Here is a 19,066-nt window from a genome sequence, read left to right as displayed (position 1 = left end):
AACCATCATAAATCCGAACCAGTTGCCAAGTGTCTGAATTTTGATCACATGACCATGTGTATACTTCAACGGTCTTAAGTCACTTTTTCAGTGCCTTTTGATCTGTCACTTAAATGAATGGTGGTAAGTCGAGGACAGCCTGCACTGTTGATGCTTTAGTGTTCCAATGCTGGTGTTTCTATTGCTCTTTTCAAATTCTGCAATGAAAGTTCTGCAGTCAAGACAGAGCCCCTAAATTTCCTCTAAGTCAACTGTCTCCTTCCTTCCTATATTATAACTAGTTCTTCTAAGAAATATCAAGAAAATAGAAAGAGCTTTATCTATCAACGAATTTTGAGGGAAATCAAATGGACATTTGTTCAAAGCCACAAAATCTCATTTTCTTTCAATATCTAATGCTGATCTTCTTATTCTGTAGGGAACAGGAAAAAAAGATGTGGCAATCAACTCCCTCCCTCAAAGACAGATATGTCTTGGAATGATCCTCAATTTATGACTACAACGGGGACCAGAATTTCAGTTATTAGGTCACTGCGGTCATGTCGAGGCAAGCTTGTGGACATGATTTTTCAACTCTTTTTAGGACATTCATTAGGCAAAACATGTGGTTGTAAATCCAAATCACACAGTCGATAAACAAACCCATTCTCCTGCATCAACAAAAAAATGCCAAACACCAGCAAAAATATATATATATATGCAAATCATGGTCATGTGACTGTGGGACCCTTTAACTGGCTGTAAATGCAAGCCAGTTGCCTGAAATGGGAAGGTGGATGGTGCAGGATTTTTCAATGTCCATAAGTGCCTTGCTTTCCGAGACACTCATAATTTTGAATGGTTGTTAAACAACCAGTCGTAAGCAGGGGTGGGATTCTACTGGTTTGGACTGGTTCTATAGAACCGGTTGTTATGATTCTGCGCAGTTCGGAGAACCGGCAAATCGTGTCCCTGGCTGACCCCTCCCCTCCCCTCTTCGCCCACCCCTCCCCTCCCCACCCAATCAGTCCTTATCACACATGCATGACATTGCGCACATGCCTGACATCACTGACTGCCTTCTTCCCCCGCCCAGTCACTCCTTAAGGTATTTCTTTTTTTTCGTCCTGACAATCATCGGTTCTGATGATAGGCTGTTCCGGGATCTACCTCTCTGTCTTACTGCTTCACCCAGGCTTCCCTGAGGCCCAGGAAGCAAAAACAAACAGTGGGTGGGAGGCGCTGCAAAAAATCCACGCCCACCCAGTCACCTGACCACGCCCACATAGCCACTCCCACCTAGCCACGCCCACAGAACAGGTATTAAAAATATTTGCATCCCACCCCTGGTTGTAAGTCTAGGACTACTTGAATGTAGTATTAAGAGTATTCCAGGATCTGGAACCAACACATGATGGTTCTACCAAGCAAGCAGGAAGGATGTGTAGGAGGAGTGGCAGAAGCTGGGGCGGAGTCAAAAGAGAAATCAGCCTAGAATCCCTATGTAGCCACAAAAGGGCTTAGTCCAACCTCTCTTGAATCCAGCCCTAATCTAAAGCCAAGATAGTGAGTAGATTCCTGTGCATAGACACGATTAGTAATAAATTCCTTTAATTAGAATTTTACTGGTGGCCCTGACCTTTACTGCCTGTCAGGATGGTTCAGAATTTAGACCTGGTTTGATCTCAACAACTAAGCACCCTCTTTGAGTGCCACCTTCATATGTTGGATTTCCTCCGCCCACTCACAGAGCTCTGGCACTCACCGCATTGCATTCTTCAGCAACTCTGGAAGGATGTAATCCAGAGGCATTGGAATGAAAGGGAAGCGAGCCGCCACATGGCCATTGATCCGCACCTGAGGTGCGTTGCCATACTTGTGTTCACACAGGCGCCTGCGGAAAAATTGGAAAGGGGTTAAATAGAGACCCAAATTTCTCATGAAGGGATGTTTCTGGGAACAACCTGAATTACAAAGAGACTGATTCCATCTTTCCAGGCAGGCTGACTAAACCAGTCCTGTAGTTTTGGCATTCACTCTTGATTCTTTTTTCTTTGATTAATGGAACCATAATAGCATTCTTTCAATCATCCGGCACAAATGTCTCAAATTTTTCAAGAGGCAAGTGGACTTTCTGGTTTTTCTTTGGAAGACATTTTGCTTCTCATCCAAGAAGCTCCTTCAGCTCTGAGTGGATGGTGGGGAATGGAAGGATTTATATTCCTTGCTGGTCATTGGCATCCTTTTAGAGGGTCATTAAAGCACCTGGAGGTTGATCTGTGTCCTCAGGGTCACCTGAGTAGTGCAAGAGTCTTCTTGGAACTGTTGAAAGGATTGTGTAGTATACTGGAGATAGATGATGTTGTATCTCTTCCTCTCTGTTAACAGACGGGTGTTCCATTTTGATTTGTGATCCTGACGACACAGATAAAACCTCCAGGTGGCCTTAACAACTGGCTATAAGGATGCAAATGACCAGCTGTCTGCAAGGAGTATAAATTCCCCATCATCCAGTCAAAGCTGAAGAAGCTTCTTGGATAAGAAGTAAAATGTCTTCAAAGGAAAACCAGAAAGTCCAGTTGCCTCTTGCAAAAAAAAAAAACACCTTTGGGACAACCATGACCTGGATGATTGAGAATCTCCAGAGACATCAGGCACAAATGCAATCCTCACCCATATACTAAAGAACTTATATTTGCAGATCAGATCCATCACCTCCAATTACACCGTTCAAATCTTTGGATTTTAAATTATTTTTTAAATTCAACCCAATATCACTTATTGGATTATTTTGTGCTTTTATTTAGTTTAAATGCCTTTTAATTTAACACTTGATGCTCTTGCATGATTCCACTTGAACTGCAATGAGTTGAAAAATTGCAGAATGGTGGGGGGGGGGGGGAAGCTAACAGTTACAGCTAGTCCTCACCTTACAATCACAATTTGACCACAATTCCTATTGCTAATAAGATGTTTGCTAGAGGGAGTTCTGGTGATCTTTTTGGCATGGATGTTACTGCCATTGTTAAGTGAGTCATGGAGTTGTTAAACAAATCTGGCTTCTCCCACTGACTTCATCCGGGAAGATTGCAAATGCCGATTTCCTGAACCTGCGACACTCCAACCATCACAAATACGTGCCTTTTGCCAAGCTCCCAAATTTCGATCATGTGACCATGAAGATGGTACAAGGGTTATAAGTGTGAGGACTGGTCATAAGTCACTTTTTTCAGGGCCATTGTTAATTTAGAATGGTCACTAGTCAAAAACTACTTGTAATCTTACAAAGCTTAAAGAAAAAGATCTATCTAGTATGGACACTAGATGGAGCTATTGACAGCAGCATACATGTAGTCCTCAACTTATGACAGCAATGGAGCCCAAAATTTAGGTTGCTAAGTGAGACACTTGTTAAGTGAGATTTGCCCTGTTTTATGACCTTTCCTACCACAGTTATTAAGTGAATCACTGCAGTTGTTGTTAAGTGAAGCTGGTTTCCCCATTGACTTTGCTTGTCAGAAGGTCGCAAATGGGGATACACGATCCCAGAGACACTGCAACCGTCATAAATCTGAGTCTGTTCCCAAGCATCTGAATTTTGATCACGTGACCCTGGGGATGCTGCAATGGTCATAAGTGTGAAAAATGGTCATAACTCACTTTTTCAATGCTGTTATAACTTTAAATGGTCACTAAATGAAAACTTACAAGTCAAGGACTACCTATATTATACTACAGGTAGTCCTCAGGTTACAACCATTTATTTAATGACTGTTCAAAGTTACCATAGTGCTGAAAAAAGTGATTTATGACTGTTTTTCACACTTATGACCGTTGCAACATCCCCATGGTCATGTGATCAGAATTAAGATGCCTGGGATCATGCGATCCCCTTTTTGTGACCTTCTCACAATCAAAGTCAATGAGCAAAGCCAGATTCACTTAACAACAACTGTGTTGTTGTCATTACTAACAACAACTACAGTGATTCACTTAACAACTGTGGCAAGAAAGCTCGTAAAATGGGGCAAAACTCACTTAACAAGTGTCTCACTTAGCAACATAAATTTTGGCTCCATTGCGATCGTAAGTCAAGGACTACCTGTATAACCAGCGTGAAACCAGATCAGCAGCAATAATTGAATTACCTGGCAAAATCCACCCATTTTTCAATTATTTTCTTTGGTGACAAGCGGGTGCAGATGATTCCGACAAAGTCTGGCTGCAAGAAAATGCAAAAATAATAATCATGCTTGCTTCAGTATCGGATTAACATCGTTCATCCCAATGAAATATTTAACCTAAAAGCTGTCTTCCCTCAACCCCCAAGGCCAAAATCTAAAAGCTAATTCCAAAAAACTTTGGGCTGGGCCTGCAAGTTCTACGGGCTGATGAGTCAAAAGCTAAGAGGTCAGCAAAACCCTGATGACTGGTTACTAATTTCTCCTGCCAGACAATTTCTGCTTTCTTCTCTGTCACTCAGGAATCTAAATCTGTGCCGGCCAAAGGAGAAAGATTTTCTTGCTTGCTTGCTGGAGGAAAGAGGCCGGATGTCTGTTCTAGCAAGGAATCCTGCCTGAATTTGGGTGTCTTGGAATACCACACTGTTAGATGCTCTGTTATGCCTCCCACAGTGTTTCATTTTTATATAAAAATTTTTAAATTAAATGTTTTAAAGAGAGCATAAAAGCCAATATAAAACAGAAACTAAAGAAAAAAGAACAAAAGTACAGTAAGAATAAATAGACAGAAGAAGCTTCTGGTTTCCTTTGCAGCAACTATAAATATGATTATAAAAGTATCTCTTACTCTGTGGGAAATCAGAGAATGGAGGGAGGGGGAAACCACCCCATATTTTTCTATTCTCTGGGTTTCTTTTTCTAATCATCAGAATCCTAATTCGTTTTTTTCTGTTTCATGCAAAAAGTTTTAAGAGGTTTCCAGTTCCCTTATAAAGGGGAGGGGAGAAGGAAGGAATTGACAGGGAGGGAAGGAAAGAAGGGAGGGAGGTAGGTTTGGGTCTGTGAAACCAAAAAGGGAAGGAAGTAATAGAGCTGTATGAAGGTGCCCTGATTTTGTAAGGTTGAGAAATACCTGAAAGAACATAAAAATACAGGTGTAATTATGAAGGAAAAGGCTAAACTATGTGCCAGTACATAACAACTGATGTTATCTAGTTTGTTGTGGCTGGCTTGAAAACAGACATTTAGATTAGTGAGGCAAGCAAATTATGTTCGAAAGATTGATGATAATGGAACAACTGAACTTGAATTGTGGGGAAATTGTGTAATATGCTTAATGAGTAAAGAACTTGAGGCAAAATTATTCTGCTAGATGATATGAATCAGTGGATGAGGAAAAGAGCAAAGAAATACAAAAAAAGTGATTGGGACATTTGAAGTTGCATGAATGAAGAAAAACGACGGAGAATAGACAATACAAGTATACAGTTTAAGTATTGTCGTACTCACAGGTACACAAGACAAAGGAATTAATATAAATCTACAGGCATAATTGATCTGATTGTCCATGAAGTCTGAGAGAATGAGCCAGTGATGAAAGAGATCGTTATGTACTGTCAAGAATAGATCTTGGGGGAGGGGAATGGAAATGAAGTAAAAAGGTAAAACAAATAAATAATAAAAACATAACTGCAGCAAGAGAAAAGATATGTCCTTATGAGAAAACATTATGAGAGATTAATTTTCCTACAGAAAGAATGGAAGGTGGACATAATCAAATACGTTGTAAAAACTGCTTGGAAAAATGAAAAAAATACACCAATTTTTTTCTTATTTATTTTGCTCTTCTCTACTCTGATTTTTCATGCTTTTCTGTGAACTTGGAATTTCACTTTTTTTCTCCCTATTCTCAAACTGCCCTCAGAATGGACTTTGTTTTCTGTACTTCTCAAAATCTACATCCGTTCTGTTTGCAGAAAAGGTCTGCAAACAGTTATCAATGGCCAATTCCTTTCATTGTTAGAAATGCTTTTGGAGGTGTCCAAAGAGATAGAATTTCTGAAGCAGGAAAATAATATTTCTAATTTAACTTGCAATAGTCTGGGCATCACAGCACGGGAAGGATTAGAGAAAATGGCACAGATTTAGGGAAAATTAGTGGGAATGATCAGAGGCGGGAAACTTTGTAGAATTTAAGGACATGTTTACTGTGAAAAGATTGAATGGCCAAATGAATTTTAAAAAAAGGAAGCAACTTTGAGTCAGTCGGACTTGATCTGGGTATTCTTGGCAGCGATACAAAAGTGAGTTGCTACTTCTTCTTCCAGCAGTTTTTGTCTTTTTGTTTTGGCCTACAGCCCTAAAATTTCCTAGTGGCCTCCCATCCAACCTGGCTTAGGTGCCAAGATCAACCAAGATTGTTAAGTGCTGCCAACTTCTTGTGATCTGGCAGAACTGAAGAAGCTTCTTGGATGAGAAGCAAAATGTTTTCAAGGAAAAACAAAATCCAGTTGCCTTCTGAAGAAAGCCCCTTCCACGAGGCTTGAGTTATTATTATTATTATTTTTAACCTTGGAGAGATTCTGGAAAGCCCCAGCAAAGAGAAGCAGAGATGGTTAAACTGATTCTTTTATCCAAATAAGAGATTACATTTAATTTTGTCTCTGGTTTGAAATTGCTTCCGGATTTGTGTTTGCAATGGGAAAAAATATATAAGAAACTTTGATTCTGTTTTTGTAAACTAGACAAGCTTATTGTTATAGCTTGTACATACTGTTATGGCTATAGCTTGTACATACTTGTTATGGCTTGTACATACTGTTGTGTGAAACCAAAAGTTGTGATTGTTAATGTTGTTACCTTCTACTGTGCTAAAGAGAGTCGGAAGTTGGTGCTTTTTTCTTTTTCTCCCGTTACACTCTCTTTTTCCCTTCCTCTCTTCTTACCTTTCCATGTTTTTTTCTTTTCTTTTATACTTTGATAAACTAATAAAAAGTTAAATCACACACGCACACACAAAGGAAAGCTCCATGTTCACAGCCAGTCCTAAATTAAAGGTTTGTTTTTTTTTTCTAATCCAAGAATGAGAAAAACCTTTTGAAAGAAAGCTATGGAGCTTGGAGGAGGGAAACAGCCTCAGACCCCTCAAAAACATGAATCAAAATCACATCTAGCTTACTAACAGGAAAGTTCTGACCCCTGCAACTCAGATCTAATTTTCCTGACCATAAAAATCTCAGTTCTATTCAAGAAAGACTCTACTTTGTCCTCATGCAAGGCAAGGTGGTGAATAGCCAGCATCCGGATGCCTAAGCGGGAAGTGAGGGTCTTGTCCAGAAAGGAACGGATCATCTTCTCATCCTAGTAAGAAACAGGAGAGCTCCTGAGATTCAAAGCAACTGCAAAACCTTTCTTCCCACCCAACCTTCCTCAAATATCCTTCCCCTCGAAGGGTATTTGCTTTTAAACAGGCGCAGGTGGGATTGAAATGTTTCCCCTCCAAGTGAGATCCAAGAATGAGCTGCCTTCACCATATTTATCCATTTCCCCAAAATTAACTCCAGGGTTCAGATGATTACAGCGACAAGAGTGAAATTAGGAAGGTTTCATACCATGGAGCAGGCCTGGATATATAGTTTCTCCTCATGAATACCAACTCAGTGTTTCCAAATCTTGGCAGCTTGACGATGGATGGACTTCAATTCCCAGAATTCCCCAGCCACCATGGGGAATTCCATCGTCCACCCATCGTCAAGTGGCCAAAGTTGAGAAACATTGCTGTACCTCTTCTAATCTCCCAACCAGGAATCATCTACTTTTAAAGGGATTTCAAGCCCAATTCTCATGGAAATCTCTTGTGAACTTTTATTGAGAAGAAAATCCAATTTATTGGATAGGCTCCCAAGAATCCCACCAACCCAACTATTTCCCACTTGGAATAAATACACCCCCGTTTTCATGAAGGGTGGGGAAAAGATTTTTATAATTTCTTCCAAACATCCTTTCCATCACCTGAGGAGGAGAAAGGTCTTTTCACTGATAACAGAAAAGTTATCACAATCTCCTGAAACCATGACAACAATCACGATGACCTTATCTCCATCCCTCATATTAACAGGCCTTCAATTACCAAGTTCTTTGGCTGCTGCATAATGGCCTCACCAGCTTGGACAAACAGCCTCACCAGTTACCTGGATGTGTTTGCGGCATTCCCGCAAACCTTCCGCCAGCAGCGTGACGACGTCTTTGTGATCATCCAGGAGCTGTCGGACCAGTTTACAGTACTGAGTCTCTGATTCTTGGTCTTTGATCTTTTAACACACAAGAAAAAAATTAAATAAGGGACCTGGGGCTCCTGAATGATGTATTCTAAAAGGCGGCCTCCTTGTGTAATTTGTCAGGGTCTTAATTTTATTTTAACCAAATTTCATTTTAACCAAAGTCATTAATTTTATTAATTAGATTTATTTGCTCCTTGTATCACTTATTAAGTGACTTTGGGCATCTTGGTTTGTTTTTTTTAAAATCTATTTTGAAATATATATTGTTTCTCCTCATGGCAGGATTCCCGAATGTTAATATCAATAATCATTGTGAACTACTATTATTAGGTACTATTAATTAAAGTAGACAGACAGAACTTTATTTTGGTCATGGACCAATAAAAATACAATCAATAAAATGAACAACACAAAACTATCCCCTACCAAGAAAAACTATTAGCAACCACCTGTGAGCAAAGCTTACACATCATGTAGTAAAATTTGGCTACTTTTAGATAAATTCTTTTGTCCTGATTATTTCATGGACAATGCAGATAAAATTTATCGAAGTGCTTCGGAAATTTAAATAAAAGAGGTATAATCAACTCGTGGTGAATGTCTCTGTAGAACTGGCAATACAGAAGAACTGTGGATTGTTCATTAAAGTATTAAATTAATTTCATTTCATAAATATTGGAGGGGGTCAATGAACAATCTGAAACTTCATGAAGAGGTCAATGAGCTGAAGAATTTATGTGAGCCTCACAATGGCAAAAATAAACATTTTTGTTTCCGACGATACTTACTGGGGGAAATTCACTCAGTTTCTGGAAGGCTCGAATGTAAAGCTCATGCTGAAAATAGAAAAGAAGGCAAGAATGAGTGAAGCGGAAGGACTATCAACAAAATTGTGCAACATGCACTCACCAAATTCCCAGTTTCCCATTAGATTTTGAGAAAGAACTGAAATAGGTAGGGAGACATAGCCATAGTGGGATGCATTGGGGACTTTTCCTGAAAGTTCAGAGTAGCTCCCCAAATGATGGTCATCTATTGGCCTACACTGCAGGGCTGCTGTAAAACATAATGCTTAACGTAAAGCATAATGCATTTATTTTCTGAGGGAAAATAAATAATGAGGCTATAACAACTAGCAAGCTAGTTACAAATTTGCCAGTGGCCAGGTGAACAGTTTACTTTTTTAGCCACTGTCTAAGGAGAATCTAGAGTATTTTAAAAAAATCAAGACTTTTGCCATCTATTTCCCTTGTGGGAAACAGTAGAACTAGTTATTTGATCAGTATTCCTATCATTTTTACTATAACTATTTACTATTAAGAGCCATGGTGGCGCATGCAGTACTGCAGGCTACTTCTGCTGACTACCGGCTGCCTGAAATTTGGCAGTTCGATTCTCACCAGCTCACGGTTGACTCAGCCTTCCATCCTTTTGAGGTTGGTAAAATGAGGACCCAGATTGTTGGGGGCAATATGCTCTCTAAATCACTTAGAGAGAGCTGTAAAGCACTGTGAAGCGATATATAAATCAAAGTGCTATTGCTACTGAAGTTAGAGTACGTATTTTTATTTCCCCAAAACCTCACCCTCCAAGATGTGTGACCCATTGATTTCTTAAGTTCTCTGTAGGGGCAGCCCTTGAATTACAATCACCATTGGAACCAGAATTTCCGTTGCTAAGCAAGACGGTTGCGAGTCACGCCCGATTTTTTACCTTTTTGCTATGGTTAAGCAAATCACCAGTTGTTAAGTGAATCATGTGGTCATTAAGTGAATCTGGCTTCCCCCTTGACTTTGCTTGTCGAAAACTGGCTGGAAAAGTTGCAGGTGTGATCACGTGACGTCGGGACATTGCAACCATCATAAATGCATGGGTCTGAATTTTGATCACATGACCACAGGGATGCTGCGATGGTGCTGGGATAGGGTGGGTCATAAGTCCCTTTTTTCATTGCTGTTGAAACTCCAAAAGATAATTCAACGAATGATTGTAAGCCGAGGACCCCCTTTAACCTGATGAGTAGGAGGAGGAGGACTCCTCCTTTCTGTTAGCTAAAAGTCCCGTCTGTCTTCACTGCAAAGGCAATGAGAATGTAGCATCTGCTTTCCCAAACATCAACACATGCCAGGAAAGCAGTATCCGTGCAGCATCTTCCTTGCTGAAATAATCCTCAGATCCGACTCAACAGTGGAACCGAGATTTGAGAATAAAGACAAATCGATGAAGGTGCCATCGCTAAAATAGAGGTCAAATATCTCCTGACCTGCCTGTGTAACTTGGCCATGCACAAAAGACAAATTCCCTTTGTGTCTGTGTTACAGATAGTCCTTGACTTACAACCATTCATTTATCCCAAAGGTGCTTTTTCAAGAGACAACTGGACAGTCCAGTTGCCTATTGAAAAAGCACCTTTGGAGCAACTATGACCTGGATGTCTGCAGAGATTCTCAGTCATCCAGGTCATGGTTGTCCCAAAGGTGCTTTTTCAAGAGACAACTGGACATTCTGGTTTTTTTTCTTTTCTTTTGAAGACATTTTGCTTCTCATCCGAGAAGTTTCTTCAGCTCTGACTAGATGGTGGGGAATGGAAGGATTTATATTCCTTGCAGAAAGATAGTCATTTGCATCCATTTAGAGTGGTGGCCACCAACCAGTGGGCCGTGGTCCACTGGTGGTCCGCGAGAAAATTTTGGTGGTCTGCAGAGAAATGTCCCCCGCAGAGCACCCCCCCCAAAGCACTTAATCCAGGCTGCATGGGAACACAAGGCTGTGCCGCCTACATGGCCCACGGGAACCCTCCCCGCCCTATCACTCCTGACCCAGCAAACCTGTCTGCTAAGTTGATATTTTACTTTTTATTTTCCTGACCATTAACTGTTCTGCTGTGCTGGGAAATTTAGATTAGCTGGAAAGCAGGAAATCGTTGGATTTCTTGCTTTCTAGCTAATCTTTAGATCTTCGGCTCTGCTTTTAAGGAGAGCCGAACCTTCCTAAGGACCGAAGCTTCTATTATTCAGTGCAGGTAGCCAATGGCAGAATCATAGATCTCTAAGTGAATCTGTGATTCTGTGAGCAACTCAATCTGACTGCCTGCTTTGCCTGATTTCGGGTAAAAGTTTCTCTTTTTAAATAAAAAAATCAATATTTACACACATGGTGTGTTGTGATTTAATTTTGTGAATTTGCTTGCTAGCAAATTTTATGAGTTTGCTTGCAAGCAAATTTTATGTGACAGACTCAGGTAGCCGATGACAGAATCACAGATCTCTGAATGAATCTGTGATTCTGTGAGCAACTCAATCTGCCTGCCTGCCTTGCCTGATTTTGGGTAAAAGTTGCTCTTTTTAAATAAAAAAATCAATATTTATATAAATATTTATAATATTTACATACAAGCCATGCCCAGCCAGTCACATGACCACCAAGCCACACCCACAAATTAGGCCATGCCCACAGAACCTGTTGTTAAGAAATTGGAATCCCACCCCTGCCTCTCTGTGGGGGGGGGGAGGGAGAGGGAGAGAGAGAGGTTAGATCAGATCTCTCTCTCTCTCTTCCACCAAAGTCAGCAAGCCACCGTCAATCAAAATTCATATTAGTGGTCCCTGGGATTTAAAATTACGAGTTTGGTGGTCCCTGAGGTCCAAAAGTGTCCTCAGGGCCACCTAAGTAGTGCTCCTGGTTCATACACACACACACACACACACACACACACACACACACACACACACACGAACACTATACACAAGCCGATGACAGCTTTGTTCGGGTATTTTCCCGCATTATAGTTGTGCTTTTAAAGTTGTAGCAAGCGTTTGGCAGAATCTCATCTGCCATCATCAGGCTTCTGTATTGTGTTCGTCTGTGAGTCAGACTTTTACAGTTGTACAACTGTAAAACAACTGTAAAAGTCTGACTCACAGACGAACACAATACAGAAGCCTGATGATGGCAGATGAGATTCTGCCAAACGTTGCTACAACTTTAAAAGCACAACTATAATGACGTGGGAAAATACCAGCACAAAGCTGAATACCATTCATGTAAGTACCTACGAAAACTTAACAAAACAAACAAACACACACACACACACACACACACACACACACACATTCATTCCTACTCACACACCATTTAAAGGGTGTTCATCCCAAATTGTACAGCTAAAAGTCTGCAGAGATTCTCAGTCATCCAGGTCATGGTTGTCTCAAAGGTGCTTTTTCAGGAAGCAACTGGACTTCCTTATTTTTTTCCAGTCCGGTTGCCATGAGCAAAAGACAAATTCCCTTTGAGTCTGTATTAAAGATAATCCTTCACTTACAACCATTCATTTATGCCAAAGGTGCTTTTTCAAGAGGCAACTGGACTTTGCAAACTACAGGAAACAGAAGCACTATTCAGGTGACCCTGAGGGCACAGATAAACCTCCCAGTGCTTCAAAGGCCCAAAGGATGCAAAAGACCAGCTGCAAGAATACAAATCCTTCTATTCCCGACTGACAGATTCTTGGATGAGAAACAAAAGAAGAAGAAAACAAAACAAGACAAGAAAGTCCAGTTGCCTCCTAAAAAACACCTTTGGGACAACCATGACCTGGATGGCTGAGAATCTCTACAGACTCCATCTACAAAATTGTGGGAAGATTTACCTATCACACCAAGGCCCCGCTACCCCAATCCTCTTATTAATGCTAAACAAGCTTGATTTGATTAATATAGTGGTTGCATGCAAACATCAGGGCTGCACTGTAGTCTAATGTGGGGGAAAACATCCCTGAAGGGCAATTTCCAATCATTTCCGTATTGTTGCTCTAATCAAAGCATGTCCATGGGAACGTCTTCGAAGGAAAAAAAGAAAAAAGAAAGTCTAGTTGCCTCCTGAAAAAAGCACCTTTATGACCTGGATGACCGAGAATCTCCATAGACAATCATTCATTTAGTGACTGTTCAGAGATATGACCGATCCTTGCATTTTGCACCCAGCACCGTGGCAGCATCCCCAATCACACGACCAAAATTAGGGCAATCAGCATGCATTTATGATGCTTACGGCATCCTGGCCTCATGCGATTGCCATCTGCCACCTTCCCAGCCAGCTTCCAACAAGGATTTGTTGGATTTGTTTAATGACCATGTGATTCACTTAATAGTGGCACTTAACCAGGGCCATAAAGGCCACTGGTGCAAGTCACTTAACAACTGCCTTGTTTAGCAATGGAAATTCTGGTCCAGATTTTTCTGGTCTCAAATCGAGGACTATCCATGCCGCTGCTTTGAGAAACAGCTGCTCGGAGAAGCAGGTAACAAGGTCCTCGTCCCATAATGTGAAGGAAGCAATTGTGACACGGCTTTACGGGGGGATGATCAGAGTGCCCAACAGCCTTAAGGGCCTCGTCCGTCTCCCTGCTTTAGAGCCAGCGCCAGTTATGGGCCATCTCTTTCGGATGCTTCCCCGCAGACCTTGGTGTGCCTACCACATGGAGGATGGTGGGATTGCAGCCAATGATGAAGGGAAGGCTTCGAAACCCTTTGATGCGGTGAGCAATACGGACCGGCAGCTCGTGGTGGAGGTAACGGGAACTTTTCTGTAGCCAAAACACAAAAGGGAGCGATTGTAGGGTGGCGGACTCCAACCTTTCTGGCTGGTTGGACTGGAGGCGGTGGGGTGGAGGGCGAGGGGGAGAAGGGCTGGTTTCACACGCATGCCCCGCTTTGACAAAGCCAACTTTGTGTGCATTCACCCACCATTTCCACAGCCTGGCATTGGGTCGCGGACTGGAGGTTGGGGACCCCTGTTGTAGACCATTTGATTCTGCTGCCTGATTAAGCCCAGTATGCACTGGCAGAAGGAAAACATCATAGTTGCCAAGGTTGAGAAAGACTGCATTCGAGGGTATCAAATAAACAGATAACTGAGATAAATACTCCATGCTCTTATTAATAATGGATGTTTGGAAACTTTCCATCACACTTCTCAATATTTACTGCTCCAGCTCCTCAGTCTTGGCATTAAAACTCATTGGATTATTATGCGCTCTGCTTAAAGGGCTTGACAGGAATGTTCTCCAAGGAAGGACATATGCTGGGCTGCATCTCCTATTATTCCCAGCCAACCTGGCCAAAGGGGCAACGCAACTCAACTGGAACACCACAGAGTATCATAAAGACTGATCTAAAGTCCAATAGTCTTGTTGAAACCGGACAGAGCTAGTGCCTAGGTTCAGCTGTGCAGAAGGCAGAGAAGAAGAGAGCAGTGAAAAGCCATGGGCCGATCCTGGGGAAGGAAGGGCCACTGCTGCTAGCGAGGCCCCACCCTAGCTATGGGGATAGAAGGCAGGGGGCGGAGATGAATAGGCATGGCAGACAGCTATTCATCTTCCGGACTGATGGACTGTGAGAGAAACTTTTTGCTGGGGCTGCCGGTATTCCTAATAAAGGAATCTTTTGAGTTCATGTCAGAGGGTTTGTTGTGTTTGGGGAGCTGGGTCAGAACATGTGGCCAGCATGATGTCACAGACCTCTGTCACCTTCCCAACAAAGTGGTACCTATTTATGTACTTGCATTTTCATGCCTTCAAATTGCCAGGTTGGTAAAACTGGGGTGAAGACAGGAGCTCATCTGGTCTCGAACCTAGGTTGCAAGGTTTCCAGCTGACAAGACAGGCATCTTAACCACTGAGCCATCGCACTGCCCAGTTTACATAGGAAAAACTTAACGCTTAATAAAACACTATAATAAAACACTTCAAAACAATCAATAAACCATATCCATCACAAGGTGAGGGGGATAGTAAAGAAAACCAATAGGAGAAGAACAGTTATTGAGGCAGTTTGGTGTAATAGTTAAGCTATTGGCCCAGAAACAAGAGACTATGAGTTCTAATCCAGCCTTTGGCATAAAAGAGTGCTGGGTGATTTGGGGCCAGCCCCCTTCTTTCAGTCCAACCCACCTAACACGGTTGTTGCTGCGGGGAAAATAGAAGGAGAAAGGAGTATTAGATATGTTTCCCACCTATAAAGTGATAAAAGCAGATAAAAAGAAGGGAAGGGAAGGGAAGGGAAGGGAAGGGAAGGGAAGGGAGAAAGAAAGAAAGAAAGAAAGAAAGAAAGAAAGAAAGAAAGAAAGAAAGAAAGAAAGAAAGAAAGAAAGAAAGAAGAAAGAAAGAAAGAAAGGGAATTTCCTATTAGAAATTTAGACTAGAAACCAAAGGAACAAATTTTTAAAAGCTATTCATTAGGAGGAAGGTTAGGGTTACAACATAGGAATGCCAGCATTGTTAGTGTGCAGTGTTGTTTGTTGGTGTACCTGCTAGACTTGCTATCAGTCTGACAAGGAGCTCTTTCAGTGGGGTAAACCAGGGGTCCCCAACCGGTCCGCGGAACAAGTCTTACCGGGCCGCTGGTTGCTGGCGCCGCCATCTTTTTAATAAAAAGTGCTTCCGTGAGCTTTTCCGGGTAGAAAGCTCACCGAAGCACTTTTTCATCAAAAAGATGGCGGCATGAGCCCGTGAGCTTTTCCGGGTAGAAAGCCATTTCTACCCAAAAAGCTCACCGAGCGCTGGCGCGCTATCTTTTTGATGAAAAAGTGCTTCCGTGAGGTCACCGGAAGCACTTTTCAAAAAAGATGGCGGCGCCCAGTTGATGCCGGTACCGGGCCGTGGCGCCCAGCTGATGCCGGTACCGGGCCGCGGCATTAAAAAGGTTGGGGATCACTGGGGTAAACAACTACATCTGTCACCCAAAACTTCTTGAAGAACATTTTTAGATTAAAAAAAAATCTGACAGTCATCAGCATGTGTGTGCAGAGAAGTGTCTAAGGTATCAGGACTCCTGGCTTGGACAGGGGGTTGGACTAGATGACATCCAATGTCCCTTTCCAGCCCTATGATTCTATGATTTTATGATTCTATAAGTGATTCTCAAAATGTGAAAATTTTTATCTGATTTTTTTATTTTAATTTCAGACAGCACTGGACAGTTTAGTTTGGTGTTTAAGGCACCAGACTAGAAACTGGGAAATAGTGAATTCTACTCCCATTTTAGGCATGAAGACGGGACTTTGAGCCAGTCAGCCCAATCTACCTCACAGGGTTGTTGTTGTGGAGAAAATAAGAAGAGGGGGGAGTATTAGGTATTTTTTTTGCCTATTATTGACAAATGTAATAAAGACAGGATAAAATAAATAAATAGAAAGTCTCACAGCTCTGCTGTCATTCAGGCCAGAGACACCACAGTGTCGTCCAGAAACAGCTTAGCTCTTTCAAAGAAGAGCAGGCTAAGCTTACAAGCACAAACTTAATTCCACTTTTCCCCTAAGGGCCCTCAGCCAAGCCCAGCACTTGGCTCGCTGGTTGCTGCATCTACGTGTCTTAATTTCAAACACCTTCTGCTTTAAACCAAGGATTGGTTTGCATATGCCCTGATGGTGCCTAAATTCTAAAGAATGGGCAGTGGGGGGGTGGCGATGAAGTTTTGGCAGGGCCTTTTTTTTACCTTAATACTGCAGAAGACACAAAATAGAAGGGAGAGAAGAGAGAGGTTCTTAAACTAACAAAGTAAAATGCATATTTAAGAACAAAGAAGTGATATATTATCCTTTTACAGTATAGGTTTAAACCAGAAATGTCTAACCTTGGTAACTTTAAGACTTGTGCATTTCAACTGCCAGGATTCTGGGAGTTGAGGTCCACAGGTCTTAAAGTTGCTAAGGTTGGACCCTGGTTTAAACCATCTCAGAATATTTGTGGGGGGATATAGTATTACTAGAATGGTATAATACGTTAAATGTCAATAGGATGAATAGTTTGTTTTATTATAATTGGGAGTAGGAAGAAACTTTGTTTTAAGTGTAATGGTGGCACAACCAAGAACTAAAAAGGGGGTAAATAATAGAAAATACAAATGTATGAATGTCTATTTGAATTATATAATTTGTTAAATATTGCAAATATGACTAATGTAGAATTTATAATAAAAGACGTGATGTTGAATATAGACTGACACAAAATAGTACATGAGAATATTGAATAATTAAGATCGATAATATGCATTAATATCAATTTATGTAAGAAAATTAATAATATCAATGTGAAACCATTGTCATGTTTGTTTAAAAATGTAAAATGGCCTGGAACCACACTGTTCACACAATGATGTATATATAGAAACAAAAATGTATTTTTTTAAAAATGGGGGAGGGGTATTTATGCTTGATGGGCCAAATACCTCTATGTGTGAAACCCAAACCTAAGAAATAGAATTTCAAATTAAGCTTGCCATAAGGGAAGGAATTTTGAAGCAGGGGCTGCTTCTTTATCAACAGATTTTTCCATGTGCTAGATTGTGTCTTCTGAAGAAAGCACCTTTCTATTCCAGATATGTAACAGAATCATAAGACGCAGCTTTTCTAGGCCACACCTATTAGGTATACACAATCTTGGATACAGACTCCCGAAAGAGACTTCCTGCTCTTAAAGAGCTAGGACACAAACCAAGATTTCTCAATGTGCAGAACAGCTCCTGAGGAAGCAATAAACCCCGTAATTCCAAGCAGGGAAAAGAAAGGATGAAAAGCAGATTTCAATACTTGAGAAATAACAATGTGGAGGTAATCTCACACCTACCAAAAGGTGACTGCCATCCTGAGAACGTCCAGAATACAACATGGTGGTAGGTGTCAACCTCACAGAGGGCTGCAAAGAGAACAGAAAGCATTTTCACAAAAACTCTAGAGGCTCCCAGGGAGGCAATAAGCACAGCACCCCATGACAAATAAATAAATAAATAAATAAATAAATTCATTACACCCTACTCTGTAGGGCAGGGGTCTCCAAACGTGGCCTCTTTAAGATGTGTGGACTTCAACTCCCAGAATTCCCTAGGCAACATGGCTGGTTGAGGAATTCTGGGTATTGAAGTCCACAAATCTTAAAGTTTCTACATTTGGAGACCCCTCCTGTAGTTCAAAGCCTTTTCTCAAATCCATGATACCCTCCAAAGTTTTGTCCGTGACCCTCTTTGTAACACTTCTGGACTTTGTTCTTGAGGTGAAACTTTGATTTTCGGTTTTGCTGATGAGACAGGTCTGTTATAGAAATGGCTCTAATACCTATTACTATGTAAGCAGAAATCATTCCATGATGATACTTTAAGATGGATTGGCACCACGTTTTTGTGATATTTAATGTTTTATTATTGTGTTTTATAGTTTTTAAAACAATTTTATATGTTTTTTAAATCTTGATTGGGAGCTGTCCAGAGCTGGCTGAAAGATGGACGGCTGTATCAACATTTTAAATAAACAATAAAAATTCCAGACACAAAGTAAATGTTGAACCAGTTATAATGGCCAGCAAATTGCCCTAGCACTTGATGTAGAGAACCACAGAGATGAATCATGCAGGGATGATGGCTACAAAATCATGCTTCAAGCCTGGGAAACAGGGAAAATGTGAATAAGGAGCCCACTCCAATTCATTAGAGCAGTGGCCCCCAACCTTTTGGGCACCGGGGACAAGTTCTGTGGAGATTCTGGCGATCAGAGAGTGGGTTTGAGTGCTGCCTGCATCCCACAGATGGGGCTTTGCTCGTTTGTTTGGCCCAGTTTGTGGCCTGCAGCGAATCTGTGCCTGTCCACGGACTGGGGGCGGGGGGAATTGGGGACCCCTGCACTAGAGCAGTGTTTCTCAACTTTTTTGGCAACTTTAAGTTGTGTGGTCCCACCATGGATGACTGGTTGTAAAAGCTGTTAGTAGAGATGCCTGAACTGACTACTTTAACTAAGGAAAAGAATACACCTAACTTATTTTTCGCTTGGAAACCACTTCTGGAGTTTGTTCTTGAGGTG

The 19,066-nt window shown here is 41.4% G+C and overlaps 1 protein-coding gene across 10 annotated transcripts in view; it reads right to left on the bottom strand.

The window, feature by feature from the left end:
• Positions 1–19,066, bottom strand: part of BCKDK (branched chain keto acid dehydrogenase kinase) — a 39,537-nt gene that overhangs the window by 5,621 nt on the left and 14,850 nt on the right. For 4 of the 10 annotated variants that reach the window (XM_026683493.2, XM_087946743.1, XM_026683494.2 and 1 more), the window contains 7 exons: positions 17,844–17,912; positions 13,695–13,805; positions 9,010–9,057; positions 8,132–8,251; positions 7,203–7,301; positions 4,128–4,201; positions 1,745–1,873 (listed from right to left, as the gene is read on the bottom strand). In XM_026683493.2, the coding sequence (XP_026539278.1) occupies positions 1,745–1,873; positions 4,128–4,201; positions 7,203–7,301; positions 8,132–8,251; positions 9,010–9,057; positions 13,695–13,805; positions 17,844–17,912 (650 nt within the window). The remainder of the gene's footprint in view (positions 1–1,744; positions 1,874–4,127; positions 4,202–7,202; positions 7,302–8,131; positions 8,252–9,009; positions 9,058–13,694; positions 13,806–17,843; positions 17,913–19,066) is intronic. The other 6 variants (XM_087946744.1, XM_087946747.1, XM_087946746.1 and 3 more) reach the window with 3 other exon arrangements.

This window comes from Notechis scutatus, chromosome Z, assembly GCF_049901735.1.
Source record: "Notechis scutatus isolate UNSWTSFEM ecotype Mainland chromosome Z, rNotScu1.2, whole genome shotgun sequence".
Taxonomy (NCBI): domain Eukaryota; kingdom Metazoa; phylum Chordata; class Lepidosauria; order Squamata; family Elapidae; genus Notechis; species Notechis scutatus.
Note: the sequence above shows the minus strand (reverse complement) of the source record. Positions and strands in the feature narration are given on the sequence as shown.